The 14,429-nt window shown below is 44.9% G+C and overlaps 1 protein-coding gene across 1 annotated transcript in view; it reads right to left on the bottom strand.

The window, feature by feature from the left end:
- LOC119386123 (sodium-coupled monocarboxylate transporter 1) overlaps positions 1-14,429 on the bottom strand; it is a 33,907-nt gene that overhangs the window by 15,127 nt on the left and 4,351 nt on the right. The window contains exons 2-12 of the mRNA XM_037653467.2: positions 12,761-12,826; positions 11,977-12,028; positions 11,506-11,573; positions 9,563-9,717; positions 8,524-8,664; positions 7,490-7,619; positions 6,562-6,650; positions 5,538-5,650; positions 3,783-3,850; positions 1,472-1,558; positions 480-664 (exon numbers count right to left, since the gene is read on the bottom strand). Coding sequence (XP_037509395.1) covers positions 480-664; positions 1,472-1,558; positions 3,783-3,850; positions 5,538-5,650; positions 6,562-6,650; positions 7,490-7,619; positions 8,524-8,664; positions 9,563-9,717; positions 11,506-11,573; positions 11,977-12,028; positions 12,761-12,826 — 1,154 coding nt within the window. The remainder of the gene's footprint in view (positions 1-479; positions 665-1,471; positions 1,559-3,782; positions 3,851-5,537; positions 5,651-6,561; positions 6,651-7,489; positions 7,620-8,523; positions 8,665-9,562; positions 9,718-11,505; positions 11,574-11,976; positions 12,029-12,760; positions 12,827-14,429) is intronic.

The following is a 14,429-nucleotide window of genomic DNA, read 5'->3' as shown; positions in this document are numbered from 1 at the left end:
AGAGCCGCCAGGGAATCCGTGATTACGATCCACCTTCTGGGTGTCGTTGACAGTTTAACAAAGCTGATGGCTGGTAAAATGGCTACACTCTCGGATGTTGTTGAAGAGGAAAGATGACCCAGCCGACATGCATATTCTTCACGTAACTCCGGAATGATAAATGCTGATGTTGCAGTATCTTTGGTGACGGAGCCATCAGTGTACACGTGAGTGTAGCCTTGGTACCTGTCAAACAGGTGATGTGAGGCCAACTGCAGTGTGGCAACGGCGGGTACGTCATGTTTACTGCGAAGTCCTTCTATTGACGTTTCAATAGTTGGTCGCTCTAGCAACCAGGGCGGGTAGTTTAAGTCCGGTGTCCAATGTGTCGACGCAGGAAGCCGTGGAATGTACTGTTGGTACACACGGTGTATTTGCGTACCGGGACGGTTCTCAGTTTGTGATATGAGTGGATGTGAAGGGTGTTGCGTGACTCTTACCTGTTGGTGGTTTCCTTCAAGACTGTTGTGCCGTCGAACAAAACAGCAGAACTTGCATTTTTCACTTCAGCGGGACAGCCGTCCGTAGATGGAGAAGGCTTGGGAAGGGCCATGGAGATGACGAATTGACCGAGATTTATCCAAAGTGAGAAGCCCAGAGATACGATCAGTCCCGTCATTGCTCCCTGCGAAGGGCGTAAATATGTGTGACTTATGCGCACATCGACATACTGCAAAAAGTTGCGACACGACGTTATAAATATAGACCACTGGCCACGACAAGCTAATATATACCCATGTTCCACCGGATTAACAGTGTTGGCTACAGACGGAGCTGCAACATCTGTTCAGTCAGCGTGAACCAACAATTATACGAGAGAACACACCGTACGAATCGTTTGACTAGCTACTACATCATGCATTTGTTAAATATTTGTTAATCAGCACCGTTAAGGTTCACTTGACTAATATTTGCTGGACTAACACTAAGGGCGAACATTATTAATCAGTAAGGCCTGCTCCTTTCACCAAGGATCAAGTTCAACCACCCTAAATGCAGACGAACTGCATTAAATGCTGTTTTTCAATCACGAGAAAAATATGAGAAAAAAAAAAAAACTGGTGGCCCTATGCTGGAGCCCGTAGGAAATTATAGTGCAAGATGGCGTGTCGTGTGCTTTAGTAATATTAGGCACGCGGTTATTTAGAATGATATAGGCGCGGCTGCATAGCCTTGCAGCAGTGAAATTATGTAAGTACACTCTGCAGTGAATGCACTCATACTATGGGTCAGGGGCGTAGCCAGAAATTTTTTTCGGGGGGGGTTCAACCATACATAATGTATGTTCGTGCGTGCGTTTGTATGTGTGCATGCCTATATACACAAGCAAAACTGAAAAATTTCGGGGGGGGTTTGAACCCCCCCAACCCCCCCCTTGGCTACGCCCCTGCTATGGGTACTGATTGAAAAGACTACCTGTCAGGGTACTTACTTTACTGTTGCCACATGGAATGAACATTCCTAGTGTAAAGAGGCCCAGAAGAGGCCCACCGATTGAACTGGTGATGACTTGGGATGCCTGCGAAGTCCGGTGAAAGGAAGAAAAGCACCGAAAACGTTGGAGCGTTGTGAATGCGGTGAATAAAGCGAATGCCGCTGATGTGAACTTTCGCGCTACTTTAACGTCAGACGTAATGCAGAAGTCACATTTAGCTATGGTTATTAATTTGTTTATGATTGCACAGTTCGTAATAAGATGAACAGAACTCGATGTTCCGCTTTGAAGCAATCAGCTTAGAGAGATATCTTGATGGCACATTGTGAGTTCGCTATAAACGTAGGGTAGGCTTTCTTCGGAGTTCAGCGCAGATTATATCTTCTGATAAGAGTGTTCGATATTTTAGCCACCGTTCGATATCTTTACTAGTCGCACGAGGAACGGGTGGCACTCTTGTTTCTCTTCTAGCACTTCCGGTCGAGCGCTTACTTCCGGTTTTCCGAATGTACAGAGAAAGCCTCCCAAAAAGTAAATCTGGTACGAAATCCATGATTCTTATTAAAGGGTTATATTGGATACATATGACATTGGAGCATAAGTTTACTTAGGATAAGGACCAATTAACTGTCAGGATCATTAACGAAAATTAATTGAATGAGTTCATTGAAAGAGCTGACGGCTGTCTTTTGAGCAGCTGGGATCCTTGCGGCACCTGGCGGTGAGGATCTCAACCACGCGCTTCTTCCTTCGTGGCCTCGGAGATCCGCGTCGGCAGTGAGACGATACGCAGAGTTAACCGAAGGAATACACCAGGGCACACGAACGCCAAGGTGTGAGTGCCATTAACAGACACCTAAGTCAAGGATTAGGCTCACTCCAATTTTTTTAATCTGATGGTCATACCAGTGCGCACTAATCCGTAATCATTCTGCATCAAAAGAAAAATCTGTAGTAAATGTATCAAAATATGGTAAAAATCTCAGAACAAAGATAGCACGGGCCTCCACGTCTATCTGAATATTATTCATTGGAACTGAGTGCTTTACGAACTGTGCGAGTTTCGTGCCACTCTCGTTGGTCGCCTTACGTCTCCAATACGCGCATGCGCTGTCCACAAACGCTCAATGAGAAGCAACTTACATTTCCGTCATTCTCCGGGTTTGCATTCGGGGCGTTCACGAGGTGTTTTTCGAAGCACGTGGAATGAGCTCAAGCTCGGGAATGGAGCCGCAACCAAAGCTGGAGTCGTCAATGCGTCGCCTATATGTCCGGGGAGAAACTGAGTGACCATTGCTGAGCCCTCTATCTTGAGATTGAACAACATCAACAGAAAGCTGTACGCCAAGTCGGAGGTTTCAAGGCATGTTTATAATCACTAACAAAAGGGCAGAATTGATGACATAGCAATATTACAGACAGTTTTGTGGTTATGTATCACTTTCTATACCACCCAATAATTCTTCAACAACACAAGCTGGAAGGGCGGAGGGGAGGTCGTGCACGAGTTGACACCGACTAAGGCCTTTGCATATTTTCGTCGGTTTTTTTATGCGCATGGCTTCTCAAATAGCCCTGCATTTCTCATATTCCTTTCTGTACGTCACAGAGGTAAGGCCACGTGTCTTTTCTTTGTAAACTGTACGTTTTTCTGTAATAAACTTCAGTCGACAGCGAGTGCCGTGTCTCGGGCCATCTTTTTTTCCTCACACGATGACAAGTCGTGTGGTTGCAGCGAACAAAGTTTCCGTCGTTATTACACAATTTTACTGCGCTAGTGGTCTGAGAGCTCGAGACTGGGTTTGGAGTCTCCGTTCTTTCCCTTCATGCCAGGCCACATGCTAAGATTCATTCTTACCGTCGCTCTTCGGGATTAAGGAATAAAGCAACAAATTCTCGGTTTTTACAAATCGACGATGTGATCATGCGACATAGATTACTACCGAATAACTTTGACGACCGGCAGCGTTCATTAACGTGTCGGTAAATCGAACTCGTGCCTTAGAGCCGCATCCACACGTCTCCTTAGATAGGCTACAGAAGATGTAACCAACATACTTCCGTACAATTTTGGCACTTGTTAACTTTTGCGACGCGCTTTGGGAGCACCCCACCGGACTCTGAGAGTAATGGTGTTTGTGCTTGTAATTTGTAATCCACAGTAGGCAATAAAGACCGAAAGGTCGCTATCTCACAGCGGCGTCCTTTCCCGAACGCACCCCATGGAGTAAATGCGTGTCCGATGCAAGCACCTCTCGAACGCCCAGCAGGCAAACTCCGGCCGACGGAAGCGCAAGTGTCTACTCACGGCGAGCACGTTGCCCATTCTCGAAGCGATTCCCACCAGGCCAATAGTCAGCAGGCCGAAGAACACCCCTGCGAGCACAACAAGCAAAGCGACCGAAGCGTTGGTAGCGGTATACGGTGTCATTCAGCTTGAAAAAAAGCCAACACTATAGTTGGGTACAACCAAAGAATAAATTTAAGCTCCGCCCACAGCCGTCACTGTCCCACCCAGAGAGAATTTGCATAAATGCCCCATCCAATTGCATTTGCTCATTTCCGTGACGTCAAGCACTTCTCGCATATTACAGGTGGGTGATTTTTCAAATGCAGACACATGTTGGTGTGGCTGCATTTCAGTCGAGAAATTGAGCATCCTGGCCTATCTTAGCAAAGATTCCGACATCACTGTTTGGGCCAACGTATGATCTTGAGTGGAAACAACGAACCTTTAATTACTGATATGCGTAGTACTGGCATTAGCAGCGAAGAGGTACTTACGATTACAACAGAAACCGCTTAGCTCGGCTTTCTTGCACAGCTGAATGGCAGGCGCGCAGCAGTTCTGGGGGCGTAGCTTGTGTTTATTGTTATAGGTTGTAATCGGCTATAGAATGTTTACATGTACAGCGCTCACGTACTGAAATTTGACATCAAAGGTTTTATTATAACGACTGGTATGCACAACTGCGCAGGATAGCCGCGTCATGTCTCTGTGAATCTGGCCGCTGAAGGCAACGTTGGCTATGATGTAAGCCTTCGAGTCGAAACTACGCCGACATGACATGAAGCGAAGACGATGGAAACGAAGGTGGGTGCATTTATTAGCCCTAAAGTGTCGCGTTTCAATTCGTGAGCACTGTACCAGCTACTAAATGCTAATTTCATTGTTCATTCCGTGATCGACGACAGTGATTTCACGTAGAAAGCGCGCCTTCAGGCCAAACGCATGCACAAGAACGTTTTCTGCGGTTTGTACGTCATTTGTACAGAGAGGAGTGAAGCTGTCGCTCTAAAAAAACGCGCAGCATCATCCGATTCAAGGTGATGCTTGTTGTAAACTTTCACGTCCGCGGTTTGGTGCATCGTGAGTTCGCACCGTCTGGACAGTCTGTTTCTGGCCATTTCTACGTGCGAGTTTTGCAGAGGCTGCGCGACGCGGTTCGAAGGACGCGGCGGAACATGCGGTGAGGCAAGTGCAGCTGCATCACGATAACCAAGCCGCACATCGCCAAGCAGCACATCGCTTGTTGCGCAGCAATTTCTCGCCGAGAACAGCATTCCGATCGTCCCTCAACCACCGCACTCTCTGCATCTCGCTCCAAGTTACTTTGGGCTGTTCCCTACTCTGGAAATGATCCTCGAGGGTATACGTCTTGCAAACGTGAAGGAAATCAAAGCAAATGCGACGGCTAAGCTCCGACAGATTCTGAAAGCATTTTGCCGCTGCTTCCAACAATAACAACAGTGATGGAGCAAGTGCGCGCGCGCGCGCGGCGGGGAAGCTTATTAGGTAAGCATTGTCATAGATCGTAACATTAGCACGGGAACTTTTTTATTGCTCCTCGTATATCTGACGAACTGATAAACCAGGTGTAACTGCCTAACGTTTATTTGAAAAATGTGCAAGTTTGCAACAGTTTGAGTGAAACGTATGCTGCTTTTACATGTTTCTTTTGTTCTTCTTGAATTATAAAGTGTGAGTGAAAGATGTCAATATCTTTCGCGCGAAGGCACTTTGGAGCTACGTTAGAAAAATTTTTAACGCGCCAATACGCACCCAGCGCAACAATAATCTTGGCCCCAATTTTGTCTGGAATGTCTGGCTTGATGATGGCAATAATGTCCACGTACGACACGGCGCACAAGGCGTTGACTCCGGATGATATGGAGCTGTAGAGCCAAGAGAATTATACATAAACTGGTTGAGCAAACTTTTCGGAAGGGTCGATAAAAAAAAAAGCTGTTCCCATTACGTGACGTTTTTCTGAAATACTTAGTAGGTTGTACTACACATAATACAGATTCTCACAGAACGATAATATGTGTAAGAGACAGATGGCAGTTGTAAAACTACCAGAACTGCACCAAATAGACCAAGAAAGCATTGAAATCACTCCGCTATGCATAAGAAAGCGGTCAAAGTAAGCGTGCTCCTTTGACAACATGGGGGTCTGCATTCGAGGCGTTCTCATTTACGAGAATTTTGTTGCATATTACTTAAATCGGCAAACTACAAATTCACATATTCGAAACCACTCATACTGAGTAGCCGCACGGACCAAAGCATGAAAACCGCCACTGCGTGCTGATGTTTCGCTTAGGAGGGTGGATGATTGGGCTAGTTGGTATTCCATGATATAAGACGGTATAGCGCATTAACAACCACAAGAAACACACAGAGACGTCCGTCTCTGTGTGTTTCTTGTGGTTATTAGTGCGCTATACCGTCTTATATGATGTTTCGCGTAGCACATCTTATCTAGTGACGTAACCACAAATTTTTCAAGGGGAGTTTCAACTACACTTTATATATGTTCATGCGTGCGTTTGTGAGTTTATGTATACCCATGCAAAACTAAAAAAAAAAAAACTTGGGCGGGGGGGGGGGTTTCCTGCCTTTGTCTTAGATGAAAGAGCTCTTATAAATTGCAGTCAGTCCCAGACTATCTCAAAGTATCCTTAGCTGTACAGGAAGGCCCCACCTTTCTCGTGAACTAAAGGAATCCTTAACTTTACACATGTTTTATTTAGACAAGACTATCAAACACTGATGGAAATCTCCACACAAAACTGCCGTTCACCTCAGTGAGGCCGCAAAGATACCGGCAACGAACAGGCCAGGAACTCCGGTCATCTTTCCGAGCACGTCCATTACAAAGTAGGGTAGCAGCTATACAGAAAAAAAAAAACACACAATAATTTTAAACATAAACGTTCTGTGTGGCATTTAATAATTGCACCCACCACAGTTGGGTAATTTCATTTGCAAACGACGCGATTGTCACTAAGATTCACGACCTTGAGGTACTGTCTATGATCTCCGAAACCTCTCGTGAAACGACGTTAAGAACAGTAGTGCTTTATTAATTACGCCACGCAACAGACACTTACGGGTGTTTTTATATTTAAATTTATTGTAGAAAAGGTAATTCTTACAATAAATGTTTATCCACATCCTAAATGTGAGCACATTTCAAGACTATTGTAAGTACGCAAGCATGCACGCCAGCTGGAATAATATCGGTAAACGTATGCGAAAACTGCAGGAAACTGAAAATTAAAACATTCCAAAAACTCCGCGCGCATTGCAGTGCCTTACGTTAAGTGTCTTTAATATGAGATTATGTAAGGACATGTTTGCATCATTTCTGTGCTGCTAAACAAGGCGATAGAGGCAACACTTGACATTAGAAAGCGGTACATTAGACTTTGTCGCCGAAACAAGGCCCGCAGCACAATAACGTTGGTCGACGACATTACTGATTACTGAAGCGTCGAATTTTAAAATAAGTGTATACGCACTAAGGGACTCGAGCGAGAAATGACAACAGCAAACTTTAAAGGTTCCGTTATGTTAAAGCGGTGCATGAATATTAAAGGATGCTCTATGGGCTGTAATGTGGGGCTGTAAGACAGGAGGCGCGTTTGTTTCGTCGAACGCACACGCTTTTCTGTTTAATGCTCCGCGCCTAACGAGACATATGCATATATCCGTGTTGGAAAACCCACCTGGTCTTCTGTGGAAATTTGGTGAGCTGCCACGGGATCACAACTGGCGTATTTCACGTAGACTAGTAATCCGGCCAAGCTGCTTAGCGAGAGAACCGTACACAGCAGGGGAAAGTTGAACCAGACCACACTGTCGGCAAGAAGAACAGAGAAGAGAAAGTCAACAGACTTGAAAGCGATAACCGCAGGGGAAAAGAAAGAAGGCACCGCAAGAACTGCCCAAGAAAAGCCTTGCAACTACAGTCACCATCTGGTAAAACTCGGCAGCGCTGCGGTACCGGAATGGCCATTCTCTTGCATGTCACCCTAAGCAAAAGGAGCTGAACTTAAACCCATCAAGGCTTGCTTACTTCCTAAAGCGGAAGAATCCGTATTTGCGCGTATTGATCGTCCAGGCAAACCTGGGCGCAGTGTGGTGCGAACATGTAGGTATGTAGCTATAGCCACGATTGACTGGAACGTGCGATGTCATAATTGAACGGCGTGCCCCAGAACAACCTTTGAGATTGAGATTATGTAAGCAGAAGGCTCCTTATGAATAGCAAACTCGAAATTTCTTAATGTGGGTCTAAATTTAGGCACACGACTTTTTAAAATTTTTCTTTGTTTTTGGATTCTGCGCACGCCATGACACGGCCGTCAAGGCCGTAACGCGTACCTGCGACCACATGAACAGTAAATACACGTCTATTAGCGAAATGACAGAGTTTTATCGAAATATTTTGATCGCGCTGTTTACTCAGCACACGGCTTGCAGTACTTATGTAAGTTTAAGCTAGTTTTGGTGCTTTAGAACAGACCTTTTTTCTAAAGAGTGGCTCTAGCCTGTACATTGAACAGTGATTTATTTTTTTTTTTTTGCGATTTCTTTATAGTTCGCTTAGTACATTGTATATACCGCTTCACTGAAAGATATGCAAACTTATTTTACCAACAAATCCTCTTTGCTTGATTTCTTTGTGAAGTATTCAGCGACCTCACAGATAAAATTATTGATGACGATGAAATGGGAATGTAGCGAGAGAGATACTCACAACTTGGCTTTGCTGAGTGTCGGCACTGTAAGGTAGCGCAGCACCATCATGTGATTGGTCGCGTAGCTGGCAGTGTTGGTAAAGAAAGATCCAAACGCCAGGCCCCATACGGTGTAGTGGACCGTGGGGTTCGGGTCGATACTGACGAATAAACGAGTCCGTGGCTTTTAGTTAGTAAGTATATCAAGACATCTGTTATAAAGTTAGCGCGTTCCAGTTACAGTTAACTTCAAATGGTAAGCGTGGCTTCATCTACGCCACAATGACCATCACCATCACCACCGTCATCATTATTATCATCATTGGCCCCTTAGTCACTACGATCATCAAGAGAGTTATTCTGGACACTGCCAAATTCATTCACGTTGTAAAATTTTGAAAATTGGCGGCATTTTAGGCCAATCAGAGAGGTCGTAGCAGCTCTCTGGACCAATCGGAGTTGACTAATGGCGGAAATTGACAATGTTCAGAATACCGCCCCAGCATTATCATCCAACATAGCGTGTAGCAACGGGCTCAGTTGTTTAGTTATCATTTTTATTTCGAGAGCTTGGTTGTCGAAGAGCAAGACCCAGCATACTTGTTTGCACGCACTTATTTATTATTACTTTATTTCACTGCGAGCAGTAGCGCCTCTTAGCTCAGTCGCTTAATAAATATCCCAAAACAAGAGTCAGCGCGCTTTGAAAGGCTATACCGAAGTCAGCGAGATTGACAACCACCCGTTTGCAATCCATATGGATTTCTCAGGAAGGTTCGTTGTCATTTTCCCTGTCTTGACCCTTCTGCCACCTTGCGGGATTCCGCAGAACTCATTTGCAAGGCTATACCTAACTTTAGAGTTCAACTGTGCGGGGGTCATCAACACTCTAAGTCTCAAGAAAATTGTTGTTTATTTAGCGCTTCCAAAAAGGTCGGCTGCGTCTTGGTGTGTGTGTTCCAACAAGTAGAAGTTATTACTCCGTCGTGAAGATTGATTCATATTTGAGCAGTGCTTTTTATACGCATGCAGACACACAAGCTTGCCACAGTGACTCACACATCAAATTGCACGCGTCCGCCGCTGAGGGATGTCCGCCAGACTTCTCGCAGTCCTCCTAGCTGATACATGCCCAGAGCTATCACGACTACCATGGCAACCACCGTCACCACCGCCTGGAAGGTATCCGTCAATACCACTGCTTTGATGCCTCCCTGCAAGGGGGCGAAAACGTCACTCATGGTCGCTATGTGTCGCTGAGTATACGAAAGACTGCGATCTTTGCCCATGGCTGTTTACTGCGCTGTATACACCTTTACCTTCGTATTCTGACTGCGTACCTCTGGCTTGTGAAACAAGGTAACGCGCCACAGCTTAAAAAAAAATGTTGGAGGACGCTTGAGCTTCGCCTCAAGAGTAGAACGCGATAGCATAGCCTTCTCAATCGGTAGCCTCTCTTCGCTTCTCGGTGGTCACCTAAACTGCGCGGCAAAGAAAGGAACATCTGTACGCGTAACATTAGCCATTTCAAGCTATCCTGGAATGCATGTCTACTGCCCCGCCACGGTGGTCTAGTGGTTATGGCGCTCGGCTGCTGACCCGAAGGTCGTAGGGTCGAATCTCGGCCGCGGTGGCTGCATTTTCGATGGAAGCTAAAATGTTTGAGGCCCGTGTACTTAGATTTAGGTGCACGTTAAAGAACCCTAGGTGGTCGAAATTTCCGGAGCCCTCCACTACGGCGTCCCTCATAATCATATCGTGGTTTTGGGACGTCAGACCCCAGATATAATATAATAATAGAATGCCTACTGCAACTACTGCTGCGAAGTGTTTACTATGCTATAACACTTCCTTCTGCGAATCAGCGAAGTACCCACTACGCGTCAGTAAGTCAACACGCGAACCTACGCAGCGGCTCACTTTGTTTATGCTTTTGCTGCCGATGATGATTAATTGTAATGGGTGGGCGTTTAAACCGGTCACTCGTTGTGCAATTCACATGTCTTGACTCCTGGCGCGACTCTACGCTTCTGCCACGCAACATCGCCTGCGTTAAGGAGACGCCTCACATTACATTACATTCGTATAGGTTTCCTTTTTCTTTTTTGGCAATGGCATGACTCTATGGTAGAACACCTGCTTGCCACGCAGAAGGCCTGCGTTCTATTGTCACTCGAACTGAAGTTTTATTATTATTATTTATTTAGGCATTGATCGCCCATTTTCGCTCACAGGCAACGCTGACTGTTCCCTCACAAACAACGACGCCGACGCCGGAATTTCTGCGAAACGAGCTCTTTAACGCTATCGCGCAAAAAGGGACACGAGAAACAATACATGACACGCAAAAACTGCAGGAAAAGCCAGAAATAGACGTGCCCGGGCGCGGCCTTTTTCACTGCCTAACATTACTATGACTTAAACAAAGCTATTTTTGCGAGTACCCTTGTAGGAATCCATACCTTGTGTGCTTCATTTTAAACGAACACTAAAAACACATGCCTTCTTTCTAATAAAATACGACATGGGATCAGAACTTGACCTCTGCTGCACGTGCGTTTATTGCGTCTTTATTTAAGCTGCTTTGTTTCCGTGTTATCTTAAAGGTAACCAGTTGCACCTTGAGAACAAAAGGGGCACCATTTAAACTAGGCAGCCGTTAAAACTCGATATCAATTCGTACATCCTTCCCCGTATATTTTACCGTAATCTTTTTTCCATTTTCGAAAGCGTGACGCTTACATTAAAGCAACATGTGAAGCTGACTGTGTCATAAGAGCCGATTTTTATTTGCACAGGGCACATTGCATCAAACTGGCTACTGCTGAAGTACTGACATATTAAATAATCATGTGATACTGCGATAGAGTACGTACTTCAACTGGTTGGTACGTCAAGTTCCCTCTCTTTGACGAGCGACAGCGTAAGATGCTGGACAAACGGTTTTTGTACATTTAGATTATGTGCACGAACGTCAAATAAAAAAAAAGAAAAACACGTACGACGCTTGTGTAAACGGTGCAGACCAGTCCGATGGCCACGACTGCTGACCACAATGTCATTCCAGTCACTGCGACATGAATGCACGACGAAGTGTTAGGACAGGCCGCTCAAGGTCACTCCTGACGTCATGACGTCTAAGGTTAGTCTGTTACTGGCAAGCTCTGATTACGCACATATTTCGGAATTATACCATGCCCAACTACGTACACCGTCACGTAGTTGCCGGGCGACACCACCAGATATGGCAGACTTGAAGCTGTAATTACATTATGTTAAAAAAAAGTATAACAAAAATGGCTCCCACTCGGTCACTGCAGCCGCCTTTGGCGTAACTTTAACGTGTTTGACGTACCCATGTTAGATTTAAGTACTACAAGAAATGAACTTGTAATCAAGAGTTGTAATAAACACGAGCATGTGCTTGCATTTAATGCGAAAGTGAAAGTTAATAAACGTTTCGCATTACTCACGTTGAGAAAGTGCCAAAGCCGGAGCGTAAAGAGATATCGCAATGTAGATCGTCTGAAACGATAAAAAAAAACGAGTCATTTGGTAACTAAGTACCTTATTTCCGATTCGCGCTTTGATTATTTATTTGTGAAAATGGTCACTTTGCACTTAGTTTGCTGTCTGTAGACTCTGTACATTTCTGTTGTATGCCTGCCGTAAGTTTGCGGCGGCATTGCACTGTTGGAAAAAAAAAGTCGCAGGTCCGATTCCCGCCCGCACTGACAGCACTGACAGTATGTAACTGAAGGATATTCATGTGCTGCGCTTGCGGCCCACGGCAAATAAAACCGACGCGGTCAAGATTGCTTTGGCATCCCCCGCTAAGGCATCCCCCAATAATCTCTTACAGGACGTTGAATTCCACTATTTTATTTTATTTTAATCTTTATCATTACTCAGAATGACATATCCAAGAAGAGCAGGACGTCCCACTGTCTGCCTGGATGTTGTGTATACGTCGGCCTAGTGATAAGAAATCGGCCGCTTTTAAGAAAACTGAAGCAGCAGTAGGGTGCTGACAACTATATAGTTGTTGCGGGTAAGCATAAGATGTCAAAGAAGTGAATATGCAACCCTACCCCCTTTTTATTTACACCAGCATTTACAGAACAACATTAATTTATCAATACCATAACACATGAAGATTCCTGTTTCGCTATACAACGCTTTGTTCATCTGTGCATCTTGTGGTTAATGGCTCCGCAAACGTTTCGCTGACATCCGACACACCACATCAGCACTTACCATTTCAAACACATACAGGATGACAGCAGCCATTCGTACGGCCCGATTGAAGCGCAATTCCAGGTACTGCAACGAGTGTATACTGGTAATAAGTACAAAAATAGTGCAAAACGTAAAGTTGGAAGTATCTCAGAAACAATTTCTATATCAACGCCATCTAGTACATCAGTTACACAACACACGTTCGAGCTAGTTTTTTGGACTGGAAAGTTTTCGTGAACATGTACAGAAACGATTGCGAAATAGTTCCCGTTTTTTTTTTTTCGGCATTTATGGTGGCTTGTAAAGAGAAATAGTAAAGACAAAAGCTCTGTTCGAGGCACAACAACACATCTGTGACGTGAACTTCCGCTGCAAATGGGCTGAACATGAAACGAGCCCATCGCTAAATAGCCATCATCCTGCCTGGAGTCTGAGATAACACGCCTCAGGAACGACTGGGTGCGACAACACAGGTGCGATATGACATGACGCCTTGAGCTTCGGGTAGAGCAATTGCAGCGTTGGCGAACCAAACGACATAGCGTTCGAATAATATATAAGTGTTTAGATTTTACGTCCCAAAACGACGGTACAATTATGAGAGACGCCGTAGTGGAGGGCTCCAGAAATTTCGCCCACACGGGGTTCTTTTACGTGCACCGAAATTTAAGCACACGGGCCTCTATAAGGAAGATTATGTGCTTCGCCTGCGCTTCCCGTGATTACAGTGTAATAGCGCAACATTAATCAAACATGAGATAAAACATACATTGGTGGAAAAGATTATAAAAACTCGGAGGACGCTTGAGCTTCGCCTTCAAGAGTAGAACGCGATAGCTTAATAGGGCCCCGTGCGCATCGCCCTCTCAATTGCTATCTTGGTTTCGGTTCTTGGTGCATGCCTCAACCGTGCCATAAGGAAACGAACGACTGTGCACGTAACATTCGCCGTTTCAAAGTATCCTAGAGTGCCTACTGCAAGCACAAGTTGTTAAGTGCCCACTACGCCATAATTCTTCCTTTTGCGGATCAGCGACTACGCGTCCGTAAGCCAACACGCGATCCTACGCAGCTGTTAACTTTGTTGATGCTTTTGCTGCTGCTGATGATTAAATATATATGAGCGCTTTGTAATGGATGGGCATTTAAAACACCAACTAGTTGCGCAAGTCACATGTTTCGACGCCTGGCGCGATTCTATACGCTTCTGCCAGGCAATATTACATGCGTTACGGAGACTCCTTCCACTACATGGCATTCATTTAGTGTTTTTTTCCGAAGCAATTTCATGAAATAGCGTGTCTCTGTGGCAGAACGCCTGCTTGCTCCGTATACGGCCTGGGTTCTATCTATCTATCTATCTATCTATCTATCTATCTATCTATCTATCTATCTATCTATCTATCTATCTATCTATCTATCTATCTATCTATCTATCTATCTATCTATCTATCTATCTATCTATCTATCTATCTATCTATCTATCTATCTATCTATCTATCTATCTATCTATCTATCTATCTATCTATCTATCTATCTATCTATCCGCCTACGTCTGGGTGCTCTCATGATCACATCCTTAACTTGGTGTAGACCAAAATTGGCATGGGAGGGTAAGAGGATTTGACGACTATGACTGTCGGGTCATGACATGAATAACGCAAAAATCCTGTCGCGTACGTCGCCA

Source organism: Rhipicephalus sanguineus, chromosome 3 (assembly GCF_013339695.2).
Source record: "Rhipicephalus sanguineus isolate Rsan-2018 chromosome 3, BIME_Rsan_1.4, whole genome shotgun sequence".
In the NCBI taxonomy this organism is placed as follows: domain Eukaryota; kingdom Metazoa; phylum Arthropoda; class Arachnida; order Ixodida; family Ixodidae; genus Rhipicephalus; species Rhipicephalus sanguineus.
This window is presented reverse-complemented; position numbering and strand designations above follow the sequence as displayed.